Genomic DNA, 24,949 nt, shown 5'->3' with positions numbered 1-24,949 from the left:
TCATTTTCTTCTTTTTCTATGATTTTCGTAGTCACAAAGATTGTTTATGTTGTACCTGATGGCACGTGCCTTACAAGCGAGGCACACTGTCGCGATTAAAAGGGCAGACTGATGTTGAGTGACCTGCGCTTTGGAGAACATGACAGTGTTACGGTAGGGGATGTACAGCAAAGCGCAAAAGCAAGACAATCAAATGAACAGTTACAACATTACGGGAAACTGATGTCGCGATAATCTTCGTCTCGCGAAATTTTATATCGCATCATGAACAAGTTCCATCGCCGCTACCGCGATAATTGCGGGTACGGCGGCGCGTGCCCAGTAATCCAGACTCTTGGTCGGTGGGTCGCGTGGAGCTCAGCGGTCATCTCGATGCCTGGTAAGAGGCAGCACAGCAAGTAGGCTGCTGCCCTATGCATGTGGACATTGTTTTTAGACCGCTACTATCTGGTGCAAGCGTGCACGCGCGCGTGTGTGTGTGTGTTATTTTTATTTCTATATTTATCTCTTATTTTTATTTCATTTTTTACATCCGTGACATTACCGAAAGAACCAAAGAATATGGATCCTTGCAGTCACTTCAAATCTTGAATGTAACGGATGAGTTTTAGATTTTTGGAAATGTCCCATTTCGGATGCTTTTAGGGCAATTTTCGGATCTCTTTTTTTTTCCTCTTCGGATTGTGTCGCATCGACGTGACAATGTAATGCGTCGTTCGCGAGAGTGACGTCGCCCGACTTTGTAAACGCGACCTCCGCGATTGGTGGGGACAGCACGGAGGCGACGACGTCACCCGCACGGATCGGTCCGAAACTCAAATTGTTTTAAAAAACAGACCGAGAGCACATCCTCCTAGCGTGTGATTGTGTGTGTGCGGTCTCTCCCCTTTCATTCCACACGTGACTTTAACCCGGCTTGTGTCCCACGGTCAAATATCTCGGGCTGAACTCTCCAGAAAAATAAATGTTGAGAGAAACTGCCGAGGCTTTTCCTCGGGTACATATACAAAGGAGTAATGGACGAGCAATTGCTGCATTCTTATAATTATTAAGTGGGCCAGAGTTTAACCGATGCCATGGCCAATGCCCATTTAATGCACGATGCCCTCTCTATTTATAGCGGGCTTTAGTTGACTGGAGCACGCATCAGTTACAGCAATAATTCACAACTCTTTGTCAATCCACTGCTGGATGAAGGCCGCCCCCCACCCCCTACTCCCCTCCTACACAGTAACGGTCATGGGGTGGGGGTTTGACCATACTTCACCTCCAAATGCCTCTTCTTGCCAAAACAACAGATTATTATTTACTCGGTTGCTTCATATTCTTGGTTCTTTCGGTAAAGTCACGTAGAAAAAAAAGATAATAAAATAAAATGTATTTTTTTATAAATTAAATCAAATCATCGGTTAATAAAATAAAAAATAATCGGTTGCTTCATTTCTGGTTTAAATGTGCCAATTGTAAATCGAAATCAAAGTTTCAAAAACTTTGGTCATAATACACAATGATTATGTGGCTATAATTACAAAATTACCTTTAATTGTTTATCATCGTGTGAGAGCACTGTATTACATTTCAACTGCTATAGTTGATGTGAGTGGGTAAATGAATAAGTGCATGTGAGTGTGTGAATGAATGATTTGAGTGAGTGTGCATAGTAACCAACAGTAAATATGCTCGGGTGATGCCATGGCTTGATTGATCAAATTATCACCTATTTTATTTTCATCACGGTGCAAACAGCATCGAGTTTCAACAATTATAAAGCTGCGTTTTTTTCTACTTCCCTTCTACGTGACTTTACCGAAAGAACCAAGAAGATATTTCTGAAGCGTCTCAAAATCGAATGCCCCAGACAGCTGCCTCGTTACGGTGAAGGCCGATACGGTAATTCAGCTGGTACTGCCGACGTTCCAGCGGTTATACGGGGACTCCTCTACTTACGGAAACATTCGACTTACGTACTTTCAGAGATACAAACAAGCCGGTCCATATGTTCAGTTGCCTGTTCAGACCGAGAGTCGTAAGTTTAACTGCCGCGCAATAGATGCCGGTGGTTGTTCGGTGTCATTACCCAGCATTCCCTGCATTTCTGCCTGGGCCGCCACTGTTGTTGTTTGTTGTGTTGTCGCTGTGCGGTTCACTACGATGCTCTCTCTGCTTTTCACGAACATTATCAACCCCCATCATGTCTCAGAAGCGTAAGAGTGGTGACAATGTTGAGGGTGGTAGTAAGAAGAACAAGTGGTATCTACAGGAGATTATCCAATTTTCAAAGCCATTCTCCCGTGTCTAGTGTACACGCCGTACCAGCGTGTTTGAAATCGACAGGAGTAACGAACAGACCTCCTGAACCAAACTCGTCCCTGTAATCTGTCACAGAGGACTTCTCGGTGGAGAGACAGATAAATGATCGTCTCTTTTGTTGTTTATATTCTCGCCAGCGACACAAATTTTTATTTCGAACTAGGACCCACATTGTTAAGAGAGGTTATTTGCCTTTAACATCCGGCGGTTCGCCAGTTTGATCCTATATCATAGTCATCATCCGCTGTGGTCGATCCACTGCTGGATAAAAGCCTCCACGAGCTGTCACCGCATCTCAAGATCCAGCAACATAGTAATCCAACGAGCAACACTTGCACACAGCTGCCTTGTATTTACGTCATCATTGTATGTCTGCTCGTGTGCACTGTGGAGTGAATTCCTCCGTTCAATGCATGGATGGAACAAGCCGATTCCTCTTTTTCACTTGCACAAGCGATCCGTGCTTGATGCTGTGTCGAGCCAGTGCGACATTGACCAGGAGGCACAGGGGTTATCTTTCCACTGCACAAGCCGAGCCGTCCCACTGATGTCACGCGCAAGTCTGAACCCTTTCCCATTACAGGACAACTGCAAGTTCAGAATCAGAATATCACGGTGTAGGACAAAGCAGTTTCAAACACAATGCGTAAATTATCAGAGCATCTTCTTGGTTCTTTCGGTAAAGTCACGTAGAAGGGAAATAATAATATAATAAAAATAATAAAATAATTCTCACGACGTTTCGGCCACAACGCAAGTAGCCGTCCTCAGGTGAAGAACAGGTCTGTCGGAAAGACAGCGTCTGTTCTTCATCTGAGGACGGCTGCTTGTGTTGTGGCCGAAACGTCGTGAGAATTATTTAATTATGTTTTATTTTTATTATTTTATTATTTCCCTTCTACGTGACTTTACCGAAAGAACCAAGAAGATGAATCCCTGCAGTCACGAAAGCTTTAAATCGAAATTTATCAGAGCATGTTTGTTTGCACGTTCACCACAAATACGAATGGATAATGCAGACTTGATTCTTTGCAAAAGGTTTCTATTTGGTGTTTGAACATTTTAACACCTCATGTTTTATTGCCAGAAATTGTAAAACCTATTCATTTTGTTTCATACTCAGAATATTGATGTTTCCTGGAAGAATCCGATGAGCTATACAGCTCTTTTTCACAGATGTCCAGGAGGACAAGTTGCATGGTGGGGGTCCCATTCACCGTTGAATCTCGGAAAGTGCGAGCCATTGATTCAGCGTTGATTTTTCTTCGAGAGGCGTAGCGCCGTCATTTTTAAAGGCATTGTACTCGCCGCAGAGGAGCAATGACACGACCGCATGCTAAGATAGCTGGTGCCAAAATGTGCTACACGCCCTCACGCATGGGCTTGTGGGAGCCTCGCTACTGACAACGTTATTTCATTTTAGTTTTTCTTCGGGCTCCGGAAGAAAAACTGAAGACGTACACGTACGTCAACGGAACGGGGGAAAGGGTTTTAGGATTCACGTTGTGACGCATTGGTTGAGGTGTACTGACGTCGCGTGCATTGCACACGTCACGATGCCTTAACCCTAGCACTGCATGCCCCCCCCTCCACCCTCCCCAAGTCAAATTGATACGTCGTCTTGTAAGGTCGACGTAGCTTGGCTGTGTAAATTGCCAGTGGGAAAAAAAACACCCGTGCCATGCTGGACCTGTGCTAGTTCAGCTCGCATGTGACAGTGGGAAATGGGTATCGAATGAGCCAGTTTCTGCACTGAAATATCGGGTTTACTTAAGCTTCACCAAGTGTATAAGGCAAGGAGCATCTGTCATGTATATTATATGTTGAACTTCTTTTGGACCATATGTAGCCAACCACACTAATCGGAAATGCGGGGGAAGGACAACTAAACGTAAAAAGCAGTTCTAGAGAAATGACTTTTCCATCTAGATTTAAAAGTGCATAACTCCTGTGGCTTTTTAATATTGGACGGAAGAGCATTCCAGACGGCCGCAGAAGTGCATCTGAACGTGCGCGATGCGGTGACCATCTTTGTTCGATGGCTAAACCGAAAGCTGCTGCTGCTGCGAGGAGGACCGGAGTTCGCGTGACGGTTTATGCTCCTTGATGAGATCAGCAAAGCTATTGTGCTTCATTTGCGGCAAGCACTTTGTGTGCAACGAGCACGACCTCATAATGACATTCGTTCTGCAACCGGAAGCCACTGGAGCTCGGCGAGCGGCGGACAGACACGGGCGGTCCCTGCAGTACCCGTCGCACGCAGCACGTGCCAAAATGTCTTCCGTTGTGCACCGGTAGACCGCCTCCTGATCATCACCAGTCCCTGCCTTTGTGCGTCTTCTCTCCGATTGCAGCATGTCCTCAGCCCACGTGACTCCCTTCGGACATGCCTCCAACGGGTCAGCGGAACGAGTGAGAGCCAAGCTCGAAGTGAGTGACATCCCCTGCGGCAAAAAGTTTGGACATCCCCACGCAAAAAGGGGCTTCACAGCTCATCGGATTCCTCCGAATGCAAATAAATGTTCGGATTCTGATTCTGTAACGCTTGAGAAGGCGTTCGGGATGCTCACGTGCGCGTCGATTCTTCGAGCTAATATCGATTCTTATTCTAGATGCCTTTACTGTATTTACGATTTATGAGAATGCACCCGGGTCAACGTTAATCGTGATACGAGTGAAGATACATTAGCGTGAAATGCCATTTATGACTGGCATTTACAGACTATAAGAAGGATTTCTAATTACATCAGTTGAAAAAACTTGTGCAATTGTCAAAGCTCTCACAAAACCAGGGTTTTAATAAAACAGCACCATCAAAGATGTGTAACGGTTACGAATTAACACGTTTTTTGGCATAGCGCAAGGTTTTCATACGTGCTTCGGAATAGGAGACGACAATGATGATGATGATGGTGGGAGTTCCAAATTGGAGCAGTGTTGCAGAACGAAGCAGAGGGAGAAGCAGTGCCGGATTGAGCTAGTGCGGGGCCTGTAGCATATGTTGTTATAAAGGGGCCCTAAATAGAAAAAAAATACATAGATATTGAAATACAAATTTTAAATTGCACAGGAAAGTAATTGAATTTTTGTATCTGCTATATAGCCAGATAATACGACAAATTAACCCTATGGCGGTACCCCGCGGTACCATAGTACCCCGGCTCTCGCTTAATGTCCGTGATGCAGTCATTTTTAGTCTGTTGATGGTCAGCGATTCGGCAATCGACTCATCTCGACGAGCTGTACACGATGCACCACTACGGTGCGTACGAGCGTTCAGGGCTCCAGCGCAATCGTCCTCGCTGCGTTTCGATATCGCGGAGTAGCACTGATTTCGGATTGATTGGTTACCCCAGTCGCGGAGTTAAGTACACCCCTGGAAAAAATAGTGTCCCAGAAATAAAATATTTAATTGCCTCAGCCATTTTGTATTATTGGTACCCCGGGGTACCACCATAATGATCAAATTGATAACCCTAAACACCCAGTCGTTCATGAAAGTTGAAGGCAGTATAGTACTATAGTAATAGAGCAAGTGCAGAATCACTGAACCAGAATTGATAGCTTGGAAGCATTTAGCGCGGGGCCCTTGTAAGTTCGAGGCCCGTAGCATATGTAGCTACTTTTTCTACTAGGATAATCCGGCACTGGGAAAAGAGTTGTGACCTTGCAGTGTTGGTGAGGTGGGTGAGTGGGGTGAGTTGATGTGGCCTGCAAGCGTGGTGGTCGAACGACGCGTGGATGAGACGCGGGTGGAGGAATCGATGAGTGAAATTCATGGGAACGGTAACCGTGGCAGTTGCCAAAGAAAAGTGAGGAGGAGGCGACTGACACGCCGCCATTTGTATTTTGATACTCGCTTGGCGTCAGGATTATCGGTGCAAGGCACTAACCACGAGAGTACAAAACGCGCCAATCCAGAAGAGTCGACGGGGGCCACTTTAATGTGGCATCAATAACCACCGTAGGTTTTCGGATCGTCGTTAATTTTCCCATCGTTCATTTTTCCTCCTCTCTGCCTAGGCCAAGCTCCGTCCACTTCCTCCGCAGACTCCGCCCACGCCACCCGGCGGGACACGCCCCATAGCAACAGTTGCCATGGAGACAGCGCAACCCGTCGCGGCCATCGCTGAGATCGCTTGCCGATCGTCCAATCTGAAGTCGACGCTGCTGTCCACCGATTTCGGCAACCTGACGAAAACAGTGAGTTGCTCGCGCACCATTGCAGCGCGCGGTGTCAATCGCGGGAAGTCGTTGCCCTGCAGCAGTTTGGCCTCGACGGACTCTCCTCCCAGCCGAATCTCGAAACACGGCAAGCGGTTCGGGAGGCGTAGCGCTGTTTCTTTTAAAGACGTTGTACTCACCGCAGAGAACTGTGCCGACACGACCACACTCTATGATGGCTGGCGCCAAACTGTGCCACACACCCTCCCGCATGGCCTTGAAAGGTTATTTTTTTGATGACGTACACAAACATCATCGGGAACGGGAAAGGGTTAATTGTCCACAGGCTCCAACAAAGATCGCTGTGTTGGTCCGTTGTCTATCGAACGCATCGACGATTGGTCTCGTTCACATTGTCGTTCGGTGCGATGTCCGACGTTTCTCTCTCCCTCCACGTGCCCGGGAGCTCCTTTTTCGACAAGTAGCAGTCCGCGAAACGACGGACATGGAGCCAAACTTGCCGTGCGGCACAACTCGAAAACGCATCTGGGGAGAGGGCAGCTAGCAACCGCAAAAAAAAAAACGCGGATGGTTTATTCCACAACTGAATAATTCCAGCAGGCACGGCTCGTCAGTGAGAATCTGACCCAGTGGTCGCTTATCCCCGGTCCGTTTGTGTAGCAGCACGACCGATTTGCATGGCCGTTGAACTTTAAATTTAAGCGCTGGCTTCACGGCGCCGTTTAATTGAGCAGAAACGGGGGGACGACAACACCGCCATTTGACCAGCGGTCCCGTTCACCGGCTAGGGGATGCTGGAAGTGAACACACAACACTGTGTGAAGGGTGATGAAATGATTATAATAATACGCAGCAGCGGCGTGCAAACTGTAACGGTTGTTTCACGTTGCCAGGTACTCAGAAACCAAGTTTGCTTTGCCAGCACAGCATTTTTTTTTGTTTATTTGAATTCTCTCCTATTTTTATTTCAGTGCTGAATTAAAAACAAAATTCGCAAAAGATGTAAATTAAACGGCAGCAAAAACAACAAGGAAATTGTCCGCCTGCATGAATGTTGTGCCTCACCATCGCCATAGCGACAGTCCTAGGGCCCTGTAAGGGAGACAATGGCAGCAGTAAGTAGGGGTAATTGTGAAATGTGAAACTACAAAGATTGGCCTTTGTTTCTTTATTTCATTATTTCCTCTTTGTTACCACTGTTGAGATGCCACTTGCTTGCTCGCGAGCCTGAGAGCAACACTTTTATTTGTTTTCTGCTTCTCGTTCTCTACGGGGTTTTCGTTTTGTTTTTAAGCCACTTGGTTGTGGCGTTTTTTGTTGTTGCTGTTGTTGACTAATCCAATCCGGGGGGTGGGGGTGGAGGCACAACAGAGGGCATTGTGGGTATTGTTTGCGCAGGGATGGGAGACGGATTCTTTTTGCTGTTCTTGCTTCCACATCTCCCTTTGCCCTAAGGGATGCAGAATCAGAATCGAAATATTTTTTCATACTGGGGGAGGAATCCGATCAGCTATAAAGCTCTTTTTTCACATATGTCCAGTAGGGACACGGGGTCAGACCGTTACAACAACATAGAATACAAAAACACGAAATAACCCCAACCGAGTGAAAGCAAACACAATCAAAACTCTTCATTTGTTTCTTCGCCTGTGAATAAATATAAAAGTCTGTGTTTTAGTCCATCAGCCTATTGGCTGAATGGACCAATATATGTGCTCAGAAGTAGGGCCATCGCCTGAAACGTCGCCTATTATATATTTCTATTATACACGAATGTGTTGAGGTTTAATTCGTCAATTGTGCTTGTGCAGCATCGCCAAATAATCTGATGTCATTGTGAGAGGGTCGAGGCTGATGCTGATGATGCTGACCCAGGCTGGGGCATGAGAGCTACTTCCCAAACATATTATTGTCCTATCACGGCAGATCACACTCGCCCTCGTCGATATGCCTACCTCTCCCCTCTCACCTCACTCTACTCTCCTCCACGCACTCTCCTACCTCTCCCCTCTCATCTCACTCCACTCCCCTCCATGGACTCCGCTACCTCTCCCCTCTCATCTCGCTCCACTCCCCTCCACGCACTCTCCTACCTCTCCCCTCTCATCTCGCTCCACTCCCCTCCACGCACTCTCCTACCTCTCCCCCCTCATCTCGCTCCACTCCCCTCCACGCACTCCCCTGCCTCTCCCCTCTCATTTCACTCCACTCCCCTCCACGCACTCTCCTACCTCTCCCCTTTCACCTGCCCCTGTTCAAGTCCTCCCTCTTCTCCTCTGCTTATATCTGCCTCTCTCTTCCTCTGAATATTGGACGCCACATAAATCCATTTATTGTGTGGTTCTATTGTTACAGCATTACCGTATTCACCAGAATACCAGGCACGACAGAAAGCAAGACGCATGCCAAACTTGTGGCTGGTGTTGCTAAACTTGTACAAATCTGGCCTCTCGCGTACGCACACCTTCCGGATTATAAGATGCAACTCAAACTTTTGGTTTTTAAATTGCAGTTTGTGGCTTATAATCCGCATAATACGATAATAGTCTAGATAATAGTCTGCACCCTAAGCTCGGCCCTGCGCAGGAGTCTTGATGAGAAGCGCTTCTGCACGTGACAGTTGTCTCTATCTTAAGATTTCGACTTGAAGCTTTCGTGGCTGGAGGAATTCATACTCTTTGGGTCTTTCGGTAAAGTCACGGAGATAGAAAAATAATAATAATAAATCACGACGTTTCGATCGCAACACAAGCAATCGTCCTCAGGTGAAATAGAAATAGGTTTTTTTTTCACCTGAGGACGATAGCTTGTGTTGCGATCGAAACGTCGTGATTTTTTTTTATTTTTATATCTACGTGATTTTTTTTTATCTACAATTTCATCTGAGGACGATTGCTTGTGTTGCGATCGAAACGTCGTGATTTTTTTTATTGTTATATCTACGTGACTTTACAGAAAAACGTAAGATGTGTTCACCCTCCTGCTGTCACTTGGGAGGAATAATTGCTTTGGGGCTAAGTTTGTCTTGAAAGCGATTTTATAAATAAATTTCCACGGAGCCTTCCGAGTTTACGAGCCTTAAAAGCGAAACATTCTTTCGCGCCGAAGATGCGCCGCTCGATTCGTCTGCCGCGTTCCTAAAGTTAGCGGTGGTTACCGGATTTTCCGGCACTATAGGACGCTCCGGAAAGTAGGACGCAGCCCAAGACGTGCGCCAGGTTCGTAGGGCAGCGCGCCAACCACCGTCCCACTGCTCCCCACATATATACAAGGACAAAGATCCCCCCCGTATAGCCTTAACAGACTGTTGGGGCAAGTGCTGTTACCGAACTCCTATGAAGGCCGGCGTGGCACACGAGGGGGTGGGTAGCCAGCACCACGCCTGACTGCCTTTGGCTGCCCAGTGCTGATGGTTACACATCACACCAGGTAGTCGTTTAAGGCCGAGTTAACCTAGGAGATGCCCCAGGACCGGTTCCAGATATTCATCACCCACGCTGACCGTGAGTGGGAATCGAACTCGGGTGCTGGGCTAATAGAGCGGCGCGTGAACCACTCCGCGACCGGATACAATAATAATCATTCGCGTCGACGTGGAGAATATAAATATCAGCACAAAGGAGCAGACAGTAAGTCGTTTCCTTCGCATAGATCGGTCTCTCCACATAGAGAGACGGATTTATGCGAAGGAGGTACGTTTTAGATTTGAAGCTTTCGTGACTGCAAGGATTCATACTCTTAGTTCTTTCGGTAAAGTCACGTAGGTAAAAAAATTAAATTAAAATTGATAAAAAAAATAAAACAATAAAAATCACGACGTTTCGGAGGCAACACAAGTCTCCGTCATCAGGTGGGAGCGTCACAGCCAGATTTGCTGATGCAGAAAATATGGCTGTGTTGCCTCCGAAACGTCGTGATTCTTATTGTTTTATTTGTATTCATTTTTATTTCATTTTTTTACCTACGTGACTTTACCGAAAGAACTAAGAGTAGGAGGTACGTTCTCTCACGGATTAATTCTAAGACTTCGGTGCCAACGTTCTTGTGCCCAGTGTCAATGAAGTGAGACGTTTCGTGAATCACAGTTGGCGTTCTGGGGTTGGGTCACGTGGTTGTGATGATCCGACCGAGTTTGTGTCGTCAAAAACCCTACCACCACCTGACACGCGGCAAAACTCAAATTAAATTGTCACAAACGTTGAACGGCGGCGCCAATTATTATGATCATAATCGTCGATTCTGCTCGCTCACTCGTCCCGGTGAGCTGAGCCTTGTGCAAAATCTGGTGAGACGCACCGCTACGCACGCGCCTACCAGATTCTTCAACCCCCCACCCACCCGCTCACCCGCTCACCTACTCCCGACTTTATCTCTGACTTGGCAAGGAGAGACGTTGTTTTATATTTCACGCACACACAACGCCCACGAGACGTGTAGCAACTCGCTTCAATTGTCAATTGTCAATTGCCCCGCGGTTTTCCTTTTGTTTTGAAAGCGTCGCGAACTTTTCAGCCGTGACCGCGTCTCACGTCGCCAACTTGTTGCCATTAAAATTACTTTCTTTTTCGTTCTAATTTTCCTTCACCCCCCCCCCCCCCCAATTATCTTTCGTTCTAAATTTCCTTCCCCCCCGCTCAATTATCTTCTTTTGTTATTACTTTCCTTACATCCCCCTCCCCAGTTATCTTTCTTATTTCGTTATAAGTTTCCTTCCCCTCCCCCAATTATCTTTCTTCAGTCGTTCTTATTTTCCTTCCAACCCCCCCCCCCTAATTATCTTCCTTCGTTCTTATTTTGCTTCCTCCCCAATTTTGTTTTCTTTCGTTCGTATTTTCTCCCCCTCCCCTCAGCAGCACGGCGATCGGGCGGGTGCTGCGTGCGGTGGGATAAAGTATGGGTAAATTTCGATTTAAAGCTTTCGTGACTGCAGGGATTCATCTTCTTGGTTCTTTCGGTAAAGTCGCGTAGAAGGGAAATAATAAAATAATAAAAATAAAACATAATGAAATGTTTGATTTTTATTATTTTATTCGTCGTGAGAATTATTTTATTATGTTTAATTTTTATTATTTTATTATTTCCATTCTACGTGACTTTACCGAAAGAACCAAGAAGAAAAAGTATGGGTACTCCGACCTCCTCCAAGGCATCTGGTCGGTGTGGAAGAGTCGACCAAGTATAAAACCCCCGAGAGGAGCCATCTCCCTGTCTCTACGGCTCCCCCGAGCGATGCCCCTTTCACCAGCAGCGGCACGAACGGGGCACTTGCGGGGCTGCTCCTTTAACCTTTTCCAAGTTAAAAGCGTTTTGTCTCGCCGGACTGACATGGCTGTACGAGATGTCTGGAAGCTGTAGGGATACTGCGTCTCAGTGTGGTGGGGTCTCATCCGACTTAAACAAAAACAAAACCTTTTATTGCCAAAGCAAGCAATTGCAGGGATGCCCCTTTTGCCTTAAAAAAGCAGTTTTTACTCTATCAATAATCGAGGTTTTTAGGGGTTAGATCGCATAAATATAAATTTATCGTTAAACCCACCACCACCTAGACGCAGCCAATTAGTAAGGTTTGTCACGTATAATACATGCCAATTAGCTACCTATTCAGCACTAACCGGTTGTGTTGGAGAGTACACCCACAACATTTACAATTCGAGTGCCGTGGCGTTTCGCCGGTAATTACAACCAGCATCATCAGGCGACAGCCACAGCGTTACCATTTTTCGTGGCGTAATTTTAAAGAACTTAAAAATTAATTTGCTCGCCACGCCGCTCACCCAAAATTTGCCCCCCCCCACCCCATTGGCCCTGGCGGCGGGATAAGCTACCACCACCCACCAAAGACAAAGACCCCCCGTATAGCCTCAACAGACTGTTGGGGCAAGTGCTGTTAGCGAGCGGCAGCACCTACGAGGATGGGGTAGCCAGCACCACACGCCCCGGCCACCTTTGTCTCCCTTGTGGCGATGTTTACTGCACACCGCTTCCAGGTACTCATTTGAGGCTGAGTCGACCTAGCGGGAGGCCCAGGACCTATTCAGATAATCGTCACTGGGCGTTGGTGGCCGTGAGCGGGAATCGAACTCGGGCCGCCGGGTTCATAGCTCAGCGCGCTAACCGCTGCGCCACCGCTCCCTGACCCGCCCACCGTGACTCCGTCCCACCGCCACCCTCTCTCCACTGCTGCCCTTGACACTGCTCCCTCCCCTGCCCTCCCCGGCCTGCCCCTTCCCCTCCTCTGTCCTCCCCTCCACTACCCCTCCCATACGCCCCCACCCCTCCCCTCTCCAGCTGCCCCCTTTCTCCACCCTGCCCTCTCCTCCCCCACCCTGCCCCTACCCCTCCCCTCTCCTACCCTCCCATCTCCTCCCCTGTGCCCTCTCTCGCCCGCCCGCCCCCCCTCCTCCCCCACCCCTGCCCTCCCCTCCCTGTGCTCCCAGCACCCCAAGCCACCACCACCACCTCTCTCTCAAAAAAAGAGAGAGAGGCCTTTGTTTTAACGGTCCGTGGAAAAAAAAAGTAGGGGGGGAAAAAAATGAAATAAAGCGGAGAAACGCCACTGATTGAGTCTTTCACAGTCGGCCCTCTGACACGCGCTGCGTTGATTTTTCCAGAAAAAAAATAGTAATTTCGGGTAATTTTTGTGTGTTATTTCATTATTACTACGCGTATTATTTTAAGTAATTCTTTTTTTGCGCTCTCTTGCACTTATTTCACTTGGCTGCCAAGTTGCTACAGGGAGACGCTGTGCGTGCCGTGATGCTCTTCGAGAGCAACACCCCGCGACTCGCTTTAACGCGACAGTGTGCTTTGTGTGTTTCTGTTTATGCACGCTATGTGTTTACACGTGTGTGTGTGTGTGTATGTGGGGAGCGGTGGTGTAGCGGTTAGGGCGCTTCGCTACGAACCCAGCAACGCCAGTGTGACGATCATCTGAACCGGTTCTGGGCCTCTCCTAAGTCGACTCAGCCTCAAATTAGTACCTGGTGCAGTGTGTAAATATTGCTTCTGGGAAGACAAAGGCGTTCGGGCGTCGTGTTGGCCACCCACCCCCTCGTGTACCGTTCCGGCCTTCATAGGTGCTCGCTAACAGCACTTGCCCTAACAGCGTGTTAAGGATGTGGGGAGTGGTGGGACAGTGGTTAGCGCCGCTGCGCTGCGAACCTGGCGACGCAAGTTCGGTTCCCGATCACGACCGTGACGAATATAACCTCAAACGTTATAGGGTCCACCCTTCCCTAGGTCAACTCGGCCTTAAAAGAGTACCCAGTGCGATGTGTGTATAACATGAGCAAAGAAGAGACAAAGGCGGCCTGGGGTGTTTCTGGCCATGCACTCCATTGTACGCCGTGCCGGCCTTCGTAGGTGCTCGCGAACAGCACTTGCCCCAAGTCTGTTAAAGGCTATACGGGGGGATCTTTGTCTTTGTACATGTATAAACACACTCATACATATGCACAGACATTCTAGATTTGAAGCTTTCGTGACTGCAAGGATTCATATTCTTAGGTTTTTTCGGTAAAGTCACGTAGGTAAAAAAAATTAAAATGATACAGCTATCGTGCTGTGACGGTTCCACCTGAAGACGGAAGCTTGTGTTGCCTCCGAAACGTCGTTATTTTTATTTTATTTTTATTTTACTTTTATTAATTTTAATTTTTTTACCTACGTGACTTTACCGAAAAAACCTAAGAATAAGCACAGACATGTGTGAGCGTACAAATGTAACCGACCAGGTGGCCCTGTGAGTATCGAATCCTGGTCGGGCAGGGGTGGGGGGTTGTCTCGGCACATCATCCCTCCAGGGTCGATAAAATATCCACCACTCTGTGTGGAGGTCAACAGTGGTTGGCCTATGGATAGGCTCGCCAACCCCCCCCCCCCCCCCCCCCCCGTAGGAATGTGGAATATCCGTCAAGTTAGCTCCGGGCTATTCTATTCCTGCGCGTGGCAATATGTTCAAGAGATGAATGCAAATGTAGAGGTTTGCTAGCCAAGGCGAGAGGGCTTCATGACAGCGTTCCTCCTCCATCGAAGGAGCGCAGGCCACTCTGTGGGTCCTGAGTTTGTGTTGCATCGCCACAATTTCACTCGTGTGGCAAATCTTTAATGTATTATTTTGGGTCTCTGTGTGTCCCTTTGTACCTCTGTGTATCTTCATGGGTGTCTGTGTGTCTCTGTATGTCTCCGTGGATGTTCATGGGTCTCTACGGGTTGACTATTTGGTCCATGGTTTAGGTTTGCATGGCCACAATCGCACGACTATGACTTAATTTTTATATTTTTATGAAGGTGATGTGCAGCATCTCCTTACAGATGGTCACTGCATCGCACACTTTCAGATACACTTCTGCGGCCGTCTGGAACGCGCTTCCTTCCGATATTAGGAAGCCACTGGAGCTATGCGCTTTGAAATCTAGATTTAAAACTCATTTCTTTACAACTGTTTTTTTGTGTTCAGTTTGTTGTCCTTGCCCCCCGCCGCACCTCCTATTGGCACGGTTGGCTACGTACTGTGCGAAAGAAGTTCAACACACAGCATCAGCCTCCGATGAATTTTCTGATGCTGTTGATGGTTCCACCAGTGCTTTCGAGGAGGAGGAGGAATCGCGATCTAATGCGATGTTTGAATGAGGTGTTGATTCTGGACGTCCGCGTTGTGCCACTCTGTTACGCCGGCGATCTTGGGTGGGAGAGGGTGAGCCCCTTTCCCACGGTGACCCCCCACCAGTACGGTGTGTTCATGTCGCCCTGAACACAAACCCCACGCCGGCATCTTGCCGACCACGGACGTCGTCAATCCGAAACCAGACGCGGTCGGTCGAGCTTGGGGCTGTGCGCGGGAGATGAGCGCCAAGTGCCTCGGCGCTCATGTTTGAGCAGGAAATCACTTTGGCTTTTGACCTCTGAGAAATGCGACGGAGAAACTGTCTGCGATTTCAAAGCCTTTTTTTTTCTCTCTCTCTTTAAATCTCATTCACAAATCTTTAAGCTCATAACGCGCAGCTTAAGACCCGCAGGAAAATTCACGCGGTGTGCTTAAACGACGAGAGACATTTGTGCGAACGGACTGATGCATCTAATTGTCGACTTAATGCGTCGACTCATGCTTATTCTTGAGCTGGCCATGCAGGCTTCAGATCGCACAAAGAAGAAACCTCGTTTTCCATTCCGTGGACGTTCTATGGAACGCTTTCACGCCGCTCCTGCAGCCACTAGAGGTCAGAGGTCGCAACCGGGTACCCGATACCTGTACCTTACCCGATACCCGGCTACCCGTACCCGGCCGGGTACGGGTACGGGTACCCATTTGCGACCCTGGTGCGGCCGGGTACGGGTACGGGTAAGGAATCAAAACCCGTTTGCGACCTCTGCTAGAGGTGCTATCAATCACAACCCTGAATCATTGCACCGATCGCCCCTTCAGTGTGTCATTTGCATCTTCGAGAGCTGGGCTGTCATCCGACTACTCAAGTCATTGACTCCTCGACCGACTAATGGTTCCATTTGCCCAATAGCGCGGAAATATTTGAAAAACAGAACACAAGTGTCCACCTCTTGTGCCGCTGGACGGGAGGTGACGCGGCGGGGGGGGGGGGTTGATGACGTTATTGGTGTCATCGGACTCTTCACGTGTCTCATTTTCGGGCGGCAGGATGTGGTGGTTGGGGAGAGGGAGGGCGGCTGCAATCTTTAAGGGGCCAGAGTATTCTACCACGTAATTAACTCACCTCCAAACAGTTATGACTGCTGTTGTTTCCCGCACCACCGACTTTAGCACGGCTGGCTGCGTGTGGTGCGAAAGAAGTTCAAACGTACATACGTTGTCAGAGACGAGTATGGAGGTAGCCTGCGCTAGTTTGAGAGTTGGGGGGGGCGATGTTGCGATGTTGCACACACGCGTTGTTTTCAGCGAGCCACGATGCGTTGATCGGATGGTTTGACTCTATCGCACACGAACGACCGCATGCACCGGTTCAACATCCATTCACATACGAAGCGCACGTTGGACCAGAGCTTGAGTCCTGCTGCTGTCATATCTCGCGTGGATTGTCCAGCTCCTACCTCCTGCACTCCATGGAACTCGGGGTAAAGCAGCGAGTTGGGGCGATTCACGATCGGTCACTCACCGATTCACTCCAGTCGCTCGCTCGCTCACTCACCGGGCAGTTGGTCACCTCCTGGTCACTCTCTTATCGCCACTACCGTGACTACCGTGACACCACACCCTGCAAGTTGCAGGGTGGGGTGTCACGTTAAAATGCACAAGCGGGCTGGACGTTCTTTTTATTTATAGAGTTGTAGCACCATTGGTTTTAAAGACATTGTACTCACCGCAGAGAACCCGTAGCGACACGACTGCACTCCATGATAGATGGCGTCAGACTGTGCCACACGGCCTCCTACATGGCCTCGTGGGAGCCTTGGTACCGATAAAGTTATTTTACTTGTTCTTCCAGATTCATTCCGATGACGTACATATGTACGTCATCAGAACGGGAATAGGGTTAGTCGATTTGACCGACTGACCGTCGCGGCAGGGTTCTAGTGTTGAGACAGAAAAAAGTTCAAACCCAAACCCATGTGCCCCGTTCACCAGGGCGGCGGCGTGGGAAACAGCCGGGTTGTGCCAGCGTCGCCACCTCCGCGAGAGGACCCGGTCCCCACGGCGGAGCGGGACACGCTGATGGAGTGGAGCCCCGGACACGCGCGCACCACGGAGGAAACCCGCGGCAGCCCCACCGCGGAGGTGAGGGCACTTCCGGGGGGAGAAACCACGTGCTCCCACACGCAAGGGATTTGGCAACTTCCTTCTATCCTCGCTCTCCATCATCCCCTCGCTCTTCCTCCCTCTCTCTCTCGACATCTCTCCTTCCTTTTTCTCTTCCTTTTCCATACCGTGCCAAAGTCTTCGTCCTCCACTCTGGCCTAGTTATTACACGGGAGACGGAGCCTCCTGCAGCCAGGCTCTACTACAGAGATGGAGCGATGAAATTGGCTCGTGTGCAGTAGCCGAGATGGATTTTCGCATCGCGTGACATTGAGAAATCGCATCAGCTTGCGGGGGGCCTTCATCCAACAGTGGATAGATATTTTTCTGCTACTCATCATAACGACGACTTCGACGATGGTGGCATTGAAACGGGTAAATAATCGACGTCGCCGTGGTGATTTACTTTCCACGCCTCTGACGCGCGCAGGCGAAACGCGGTTCCCCTCGCGGAGGCCTGGACGCGGAGCGAGCCCCACGGTGGAGCTCTGCCGCGGAGCCACGGTCGTGCGGGGACGTGGAGCTCAAGATGCAGCACCTGCTGGTCGGCCGCTGGTCCCCGGACGGCAGAGGCCCCGTGGTGGAGGTTCCGTCGGCAGAGAACGGCTCCGATCAGCCCACGCCGTTCGACGCCGGCGGCGCCAGTGGCGGCGGGAGCAACGGAGGAGGCGGTGATCCGCGCAAGCGAGTGTTCCACGCCGATTCTTCTTCGGAGGAGGAGGAGGGCGCCTACTCAGCCTCCGAGGCCAAGAGAAGGAGTCCTCCTCTTCCTCCTCCTGCTCTTCCTCTGTCGCCGCGCCTCCGCTCCGTCAGGAACCCCAGGGCGGAAGAGAAAGACGGTTGCGGGCTGCCGAGCCCTGTCGCGGAGGAGAGGTGGCGCACCGTTGCGGGAGGAGGCCTCCTCGCGGAGGAGCTGGGAGGCAGAGGTCCCGTTGCAGAGGAGCGGTGGCCGCGTGGCAGGGTTCTAGTTGTAGAGGAGCACGCGGACGGAGGCCCCGTCGCGGAGGAGCGGTGGCCACACGCCAGAGAGCTCCTCGCGGAGGAGCCCGGGGACGGAGGCCCCGTCGCGGAGGAGCGGTGGCCGCGTGGCAGAGGTCCCGTCGTGGAGGAGCCGGCGGACGGAGGCGCCGTCGCGGACGAGCGAGCCGAGGATGGGAACTCCGCCGCCGCCGCTGCCGCGGCCGCTGTCGCTGCTGCTGGCGCTGTGTCGGGAACTCCGGAACGTCGCAAAACCTGCCTGGCCGACGTGGTCGACTCGTTAAAGCAGCGCAAGCTGGAGGCTCTGTCCAGGTCGGAGCAAGACGGTGAGCGTGCACACGCCGCTGTGGAGCGTCGTTCTTGTGATTTTGGGCGTTTTTACAGCTGAGGTTGAAAAACAAGCAACTTAAAATGCCAGTCGGAATATCGGTCGCGAGAGGCTGTGTGGGGAAAATGCACAAACGATGAATCATAATTGTCTAGAGCATTGGCTCTCAGAGCTACAAGACGCCACCGGTTGGGAGATGTTAACTACCTCGCCTGGTATACAGGAGGTCGTGGGTTCGATCCCAATCCCCATGGTCGCGTGGATTTTTCCCCGGGTCCTCCTGTTTTTCCCTCCACATTTAGAATCAAAATGCGTTTAAAGTATTTGGCTGATATACCTTTTCCACATCATGATAAGCCACTTAGTTGAGTTACCATTTGTGGCCAGGTCACTTCTGAGAAAAATCTATGAAGTTCAGTGTGCCTTACCTGATAAAATAAAAATTGTTACATAGTTAGAACATCTCTTCTCTGAAAGTAAAAAACAAAATGCAAACGCTGTTTCGACCGCCATGCGATATACATTTCTTCGTTGCAGGGTGGGTGGGAAATTTGCATCGCCCCGAGTGTGGATAAAAAGGTCGCTAAGAAACTGAACTCTTCAGAAAATGGTCCTGCGACATCCGCTTCTGTGGGCCGTTCTCTAACGCACGGGGGGGGGGGGGGGGGGGCGGGGAGGGACGAACGGTCACCTTGTCTCTGGTGACGAGAGGGAAGAATAATTTTGGTTAAAGTTCATATGAATATGAATTAAAGTGCATATGTTTGTCCGTCTGTGATTTACCGCGAGGTAGGTTGCCCAGCGTCTGAGCAGAGGGCCGTGCCGATGAAGGTGAAGTCGTTTGTTCCTTTGGCGCCTGCTGGAGATGTCCAGGAGCAGCTGCAGGGTGAGTGCGGTGCAGAGTCACGGCCACGCACGGCCTCAGTCAGCCGGTTGTCGGTCGTAACCTTTTCTTTTTTATTTCAAAGAAATCGCCAAACCCAGGAAGCGACTATTACCGCCCGGGATAAGCCTTTTAATGTAAAATTTCGATGTAAAGCTTTCGTGACTGCAGGGATTCATCTTCTTGGTTCTTTCGGTAAAGTCACGTAGAAGGGAAATAATAAAATAATAAAAATAGAGCATAATACAATTATTATTTTATTTTATTATGCGTTATTTTTGTTATTTTATTATTTAATAATAAAATTATAACAAATAAACCATAATAAAATAATTATTTTATTTTATTATGTTTTCTTATTATTATTTTATTATTTCCCTTTTTACGTAATCGTTTAGAATTAGAAGACGTCTCTTCCCCCCCCTTCTTCCGGTTTTTAAAGGGGCACGTTCAAAATGATCTTCGGGAAGACGGCCCTCCGTCGTGCCGTATGCTCCCAAAGATAAAACATTCTTATTAATTTTTTTGCCAAATGACGCAACCGGTGGATATTGTATCGTTGTTGAAATTGCTTTAGCAGTGCGGAGAACATGGTGCGTAACGTCCTTTAATTATCCATAATAATCCACGAAAGCCTCGCTGAGTCTCAAGACTCATTTTCAGGAGCGGTCCTGCACCGGGACGTTTGGCCAAATGCTTTTAGTGATCCACCAACCCTGCTTGCTGGCGCGTGGATCGCATCCGTGTGCCGCCTCCTTGCTCTGCATCATTATTACAACTGCTTGAACAATGCAGAGTATACGGTTACAACGTCCTTTCATTTACCCATGGCTTGAGCTGATGTAGATATACAGATGTGCTATGACGATTCGGTCATTCCCGAGAAACGTCACCTATTTTGCAGTGGACATTGTGTTGTTGACAAAGGTGTTCAAGTGTTTCATTAGCACTTTCCCGATCGATCACTCACCGATTCACTCCAGTGCCGCACGGATTCGGAAGACAAACCGATGACGTACGCGTACGTGCGTGTACGTGCGCGCACGTACGTCATCCAAGTGGGGAAGGGTTAACACGAAGCATGATTTAGTTCCGTCCGGCGTTGGGTAAGATGCCTAATTGGCTCGAGTAATGGCGGCGCAGTGTGACATGGGGTGGGGCTGGGGGGGGTGCACGGACAACAAACCCCGACGAGAGAGTCAGTGGCCTCAACTGTGACTGGACCTCGCCGTCGGAATGCCATGGAACGGTGACATTGGCCGGGTGAACACGAACGCCATTTTGAGAAACGAAAACATATTTTCGTGTGAGAATGCATCGAGTTACCCGCGCTCGGGGTGACAACCAAATCCTTTGACGGCCTCCTCGCGTCACCATTTCGAGTCCATCTGCTTTCTTTTTTCTCACTCAATACTAAACTTTGATTCTCATTACATACGCACGTTTTTTTTCCCATTGCAAAGGACGAGTGTGTGCTTCGCTAGGCCAAGACTTGTATAGTTTGTCGTGATTTTTATTGCCTGTAATTATCTGTGATTATAATTATTATCCACAACTTTCATTCATACCGTACATCTTCATTGGCCTTTTCAATATGAGGGTTGTTTAACGTTTGCCCATACTTATAATTGGAGGTTGATAAAAGATGGAGATTTAGAATCGGGCCTCCGTTCTGTCTCTCCATATACATACAAAAAATGTGTTTTAGTCCATCAACCTATTGGCTTTCCACACCAATATTATCCAGCAGTATTTGTTCGAGCAAGCAAAGTGTGGACTGGTGTTGACATCCTGGGTCTCATCAGCAGAATCAGGCTTCTCAAACAAATGCTGCCGCCAGTTTGCCCTATATTATTGGCAAGAGCACTCCAGCCAAACCATCGAACCTTGTACAACGGAACAACAAAAAAGCAACGCTGAGTTTGTATATGAAAGAGAGACGGATCACTGAACCGTTGTGTGTGGAGTGGTAGCGGCCGTCGACTGGAGACTCGCATGTGCAGCGTCGTCACAGCTGGCCAAAGCATTCTGGGTAATTTCCATGATGGCGGCCAGCAGCTTGTGACATTCTGTGTGGGGGGGAGGAGTTTGTATTGCATGGAAGTGTGAACACAGCCGATTCTCTTTACAAGGGGCTGTAACCGGTTCAACGATGCCGTGGTCTGCCGTGCACAAGCGTACGTGTGTGTGTGTTTTTTTTTATAAGCGTCCCGAAAAAGATTTTCAAATGAACGTAACGACGAGAGGATGTGAAAGCTGATGTCCTAAGATGGCCGCGTGCTTGTCGCAAAGAATTCTACGCTTTTGGCACCGGGGCACTGCATCGCTGACGGGACAAACGCGTATCCCTAATCTCCAGGTTATTTTAAAGCAAAAGTTGGAGAGGTGCGTCTATGAATCTGGTAGCTGTGTATGCGTGTGACCGCATTATCATTTCAGTAACGGACACAAATTTGGAGTGCAACCAGAGCATCTTATGATCTTGAGAATGTGGTGTCTATAGCAGAGAAACACCTTCGAAAAAAATGTTACTTTATGTGACTTCTATGTACTTCATTTGAACAACTTTTGTGCGTAAAAAATAGCAGTTGTGCCCTATGGATAGACTCACCCCCACCAGAGGAATGAGGAATTACCACCACTGGTTCAGGGCTGTGAACGGAAGGTGGGAACTGCTTTCCGTGATCGTTTGAGAAAAGAAAAAAAGCCCAAACATTTTAACTATTTTTTCGTTAACCTTGAACGATCCTCTAATAAAGGTGCCGCTGAGAATCCAAACTTTGCGATCTTTTTGTCCACTGACATTGGGTGGTCTTAGGAATGAAAGCGCGTTTGTCGTTTTATCACCCTTAATTCCAAGGGGCTTCTCCACGTCCAAACAGTGCCGTTTCGCAGCCCCTAATTTTAACATTCCTTGCCGGAGCTTTGGCGAGCACCTGTCACAAAGATGCGACTGTTGGCGTGACTTTTTCACTTTTATATTATTTTAAGTCTCGCTCTCTCGCTCGATCTGCTTTCTTGCCATAGAACGCTCCCCCTGCATGCGCAAAAGCCTCGCCCGTCTGGTCCGCGATAAGCGCCGCGACTATGAATAGCGAGAAGGCCTTTACTGTATGCAATTCGATACATCACGCGCGGACTAATGAAACGCAACACTCGTTTCTCTGCGACGAGGCGTAACATCGCAAACACGCGCGCGCCACCAACGCCGCCGCCGCCGCCACCACCACCTGCTAAAATAATGCGGCTCCTGGCTTGCGCCCCTCTGCTGAGCTGAGCGCTTTTTTAAACAAACCAAGCTGGGACCTCGCTGAGGTTTGTTTGCGACGTGTGGGGGGACGTTGGCCAGTGGGGCGATGGTGGCGGTCGTGGCGGTGGTCAAAAGTCAAATCGATGTTTTTTTCGGTGCCCCGCTGCTGTTTACAGCCCCTGTGGAGCCGGTGATGGAAATTCCACATTCCCTTGCCAGGGGATAGTACACTCATACCACAGCTACTGTTGATTTCTCTACAGCGAACGGTGCTCATTTTATCGACCCCAAAGGGATGATGGGCTGAGTCATCCCCACCACCCCCCAACCCCGCAAAATACCTTTGCAATTGCAACCATTCGATTGCGTGCCGCTCACTCTGTGGGTGCTCCGAGTAGCACGGTTGGCTACGTTCGGTGCGAAAGAAGTTCAATATACAGAGTTGGCTGCAGCCAGCCGGCCGGAGTGGTGGTGCTGGTGGTGGTGAGGAACGTGGTAGTGGGGGAGGGCTGGCTGTTTGAGATGCGTAGCTATCTCTTAAGATGCCATCCCCGTTTGCCGTTGATGGAAAATATAATACGCACAATAGGCGTCCGGTTTCACGCCGTGTATTTTTGCAACGCGCCCGCAGTGCGAGAGTATCCAAAGCACTTTTCAATTAACCGTCCACCGTTGAGTCGACAGAGTGGGGGTTTCCTACGGAGAGTCCTCTGGAAGAGGCTGTCATGGGAATGTCGAATTTCCCCCATCGCTGGCCTTGTAAGGGAGTTGCCAATGGAGAACGCCAAAAGTTGTTTTGAGTCAGCAGACGTTCCCGGCTTTTGATTGAATGTCGCGCGGTGCAAAAACAACACCACCGGTGCCGTTGCATAAACGGTGTCGGATACACGCGGACGATCGAGGCTGGCCCGTGTCAATTCTCACGATGTTCTAAGTTGGGGGCTAGATTGCTGAAATTTTGCCACAGATATAGCCGAGTCTATGTTTTCAACAAGAACTATACGAGAAACACGTTTCGTTTGATTGTTTGTTTATTTGGGCCTCTGAATTGGCATCCTGGAGGTTGCTTATTTTCACCGCTCCAGAAGGGTTAGGCTAATGTTTTAACTTGCTCAAGTCTTCCCCCATCGTTCGTTTATTTTGTTTCGCCAGGTGAGAACGGAAAAGACCGGGACTATTTATGTTTGTTGAACTTCTTTCACACTGTACGTAGTCAACCGTAAACCGTGCTAATCGGAGGTGCAGGTGAAGGACAACAAACTAAACACAAAAAGCAGTTCTAAAGAAATTCGTTTTCAATCTAGATGATTATCAAAGTGCATAGCTGCAGTGGCTTCCGAATATCGGAAAGAGAGCATTCCAGACGGCCGTAGAAGCGCATCTGAAAGCGTGCGTTGCGGTGACCGTCTTTGTTCGGTGGTTAACCAAAAGCCGCTGCTGCAAGTTCGCGTGATGGTTTATACTCATTCACGAGATCAGCAAGGTATTGTGGTTAATTTGTGGCGAGCTCTTTGTGTGTAATGAGTATTAAATGTTAAATGTGTATGTGGGGACCTCTCCAACAACACCAGTAGTGCTGCTGTGATAGCTTTATTTTTTTTATTTGCTTAGCTCTGTCGGGTGGATGAGGGTATACGACACACATTTACATTTTTCTCACTCGGCGATCTCGCCCACAATTATCATTTGTGAAACAATCGTTCGGTAATAATGCAGGGACGATCGATGTGCATTGAACATCATCGGCTGTTGTTGCTTTTCATTTTAAGTTGCTGAATTTCATCTCTTCCATCCCGGTCCGCCACTGTCCGAGGTGCTCACACACTCTGCTGTGTTTACCGGCTGTGTTTCCCTGCGACAGATGCCTCCAGTTGTTTCGCGACCTTCGTGAACGTGTTTTTTCTGCTTCGCGAATGCATTGAACTTGAGCCCAACATCGCAGCCTTCCTTCTTACGTCCGCACCTCCGGTTAGCACCTTTGGCTACGTACGGTGCGAAAGAAGTTCAGCGCGCATACATAACATCAATATACGTACGAGTTCATCAAGCATTGTTCTTGAAATAATTTTTCTTTGGTCGTTATTTATAACAATTGATGATGACGTTGATGTCATGGGAAAATCTGAGATGGTTGATATTATCTTCACTGTTGCCAGAAAAAAGGGGAAAACCTATTGTTATATTTCACTGATTTTGTTTAGGCCTTTTGGATGGATGGATTGTGACCGTGAGATATTGCGACTCCCT

At 48.9% G+C, this 24,949-nt stretch overlaps 1 protein-coding gene across 11 annotated transcripts in view; it reads left to right on the top strand.

Annotated features, from left to right (window-relative positions):
• The window catches only part of LOC144942322 (uncharacterized), a 156,611-nt gene that overhangs the window by 91,965 nt on the left and 39,697 nt on the right, over positions 1 to 24,949 (top strand). For all 11 annotated transcript variants that reach the window (XM_078869121.1, XM_078869123.1, XM_078869115.1 and 8 more), the window contains 5 exons: positions 4,665 to 4,740; positions 6,334 to 6,513; positions 17,093 to 17,242; positions 17,694 to 18,567; positions 19,363 to 19,455. In XM_078869121.1, coding sequence (XP_078725247.1) covers positions 4,666 to 4,740; positions 6,334 to 6,513; positions 17,093 to 17,242; positions 17,694 to 18,567; positions 19,363 to 19,455 — 1,372 coding nt within the window. In that variant the 5' untranslated portion in view covers position 4,665. The remainder of the gene's footprint in view (positions 1 to 4,664; positions 4,741 to 6,333; positions 6,514 to 17,092; positions 17,243 to 17,693; positions 18,568 to 19,362; positions 19,456 to 24,949) is intronic.

The sequence above is a fragment of the Lampetra fluviatilis genome, chromosome 27 (assembly GCF_964198595.1).
Source record: "Lampetra fluviatilis chromosome 27, kcLamFluv1.1, whole genome shotgun sequence".
NCBI classification, from domain to species: Eukaryota; Metazoa; Chordata; class Hyperoartia; order Petromyzontiformes; family Petromyzontidae; genus Lampetra; species Lampetra fluviatilis.
This window is presented reverse-complemented; position numbering and strand designations above follow the sequence as displayed.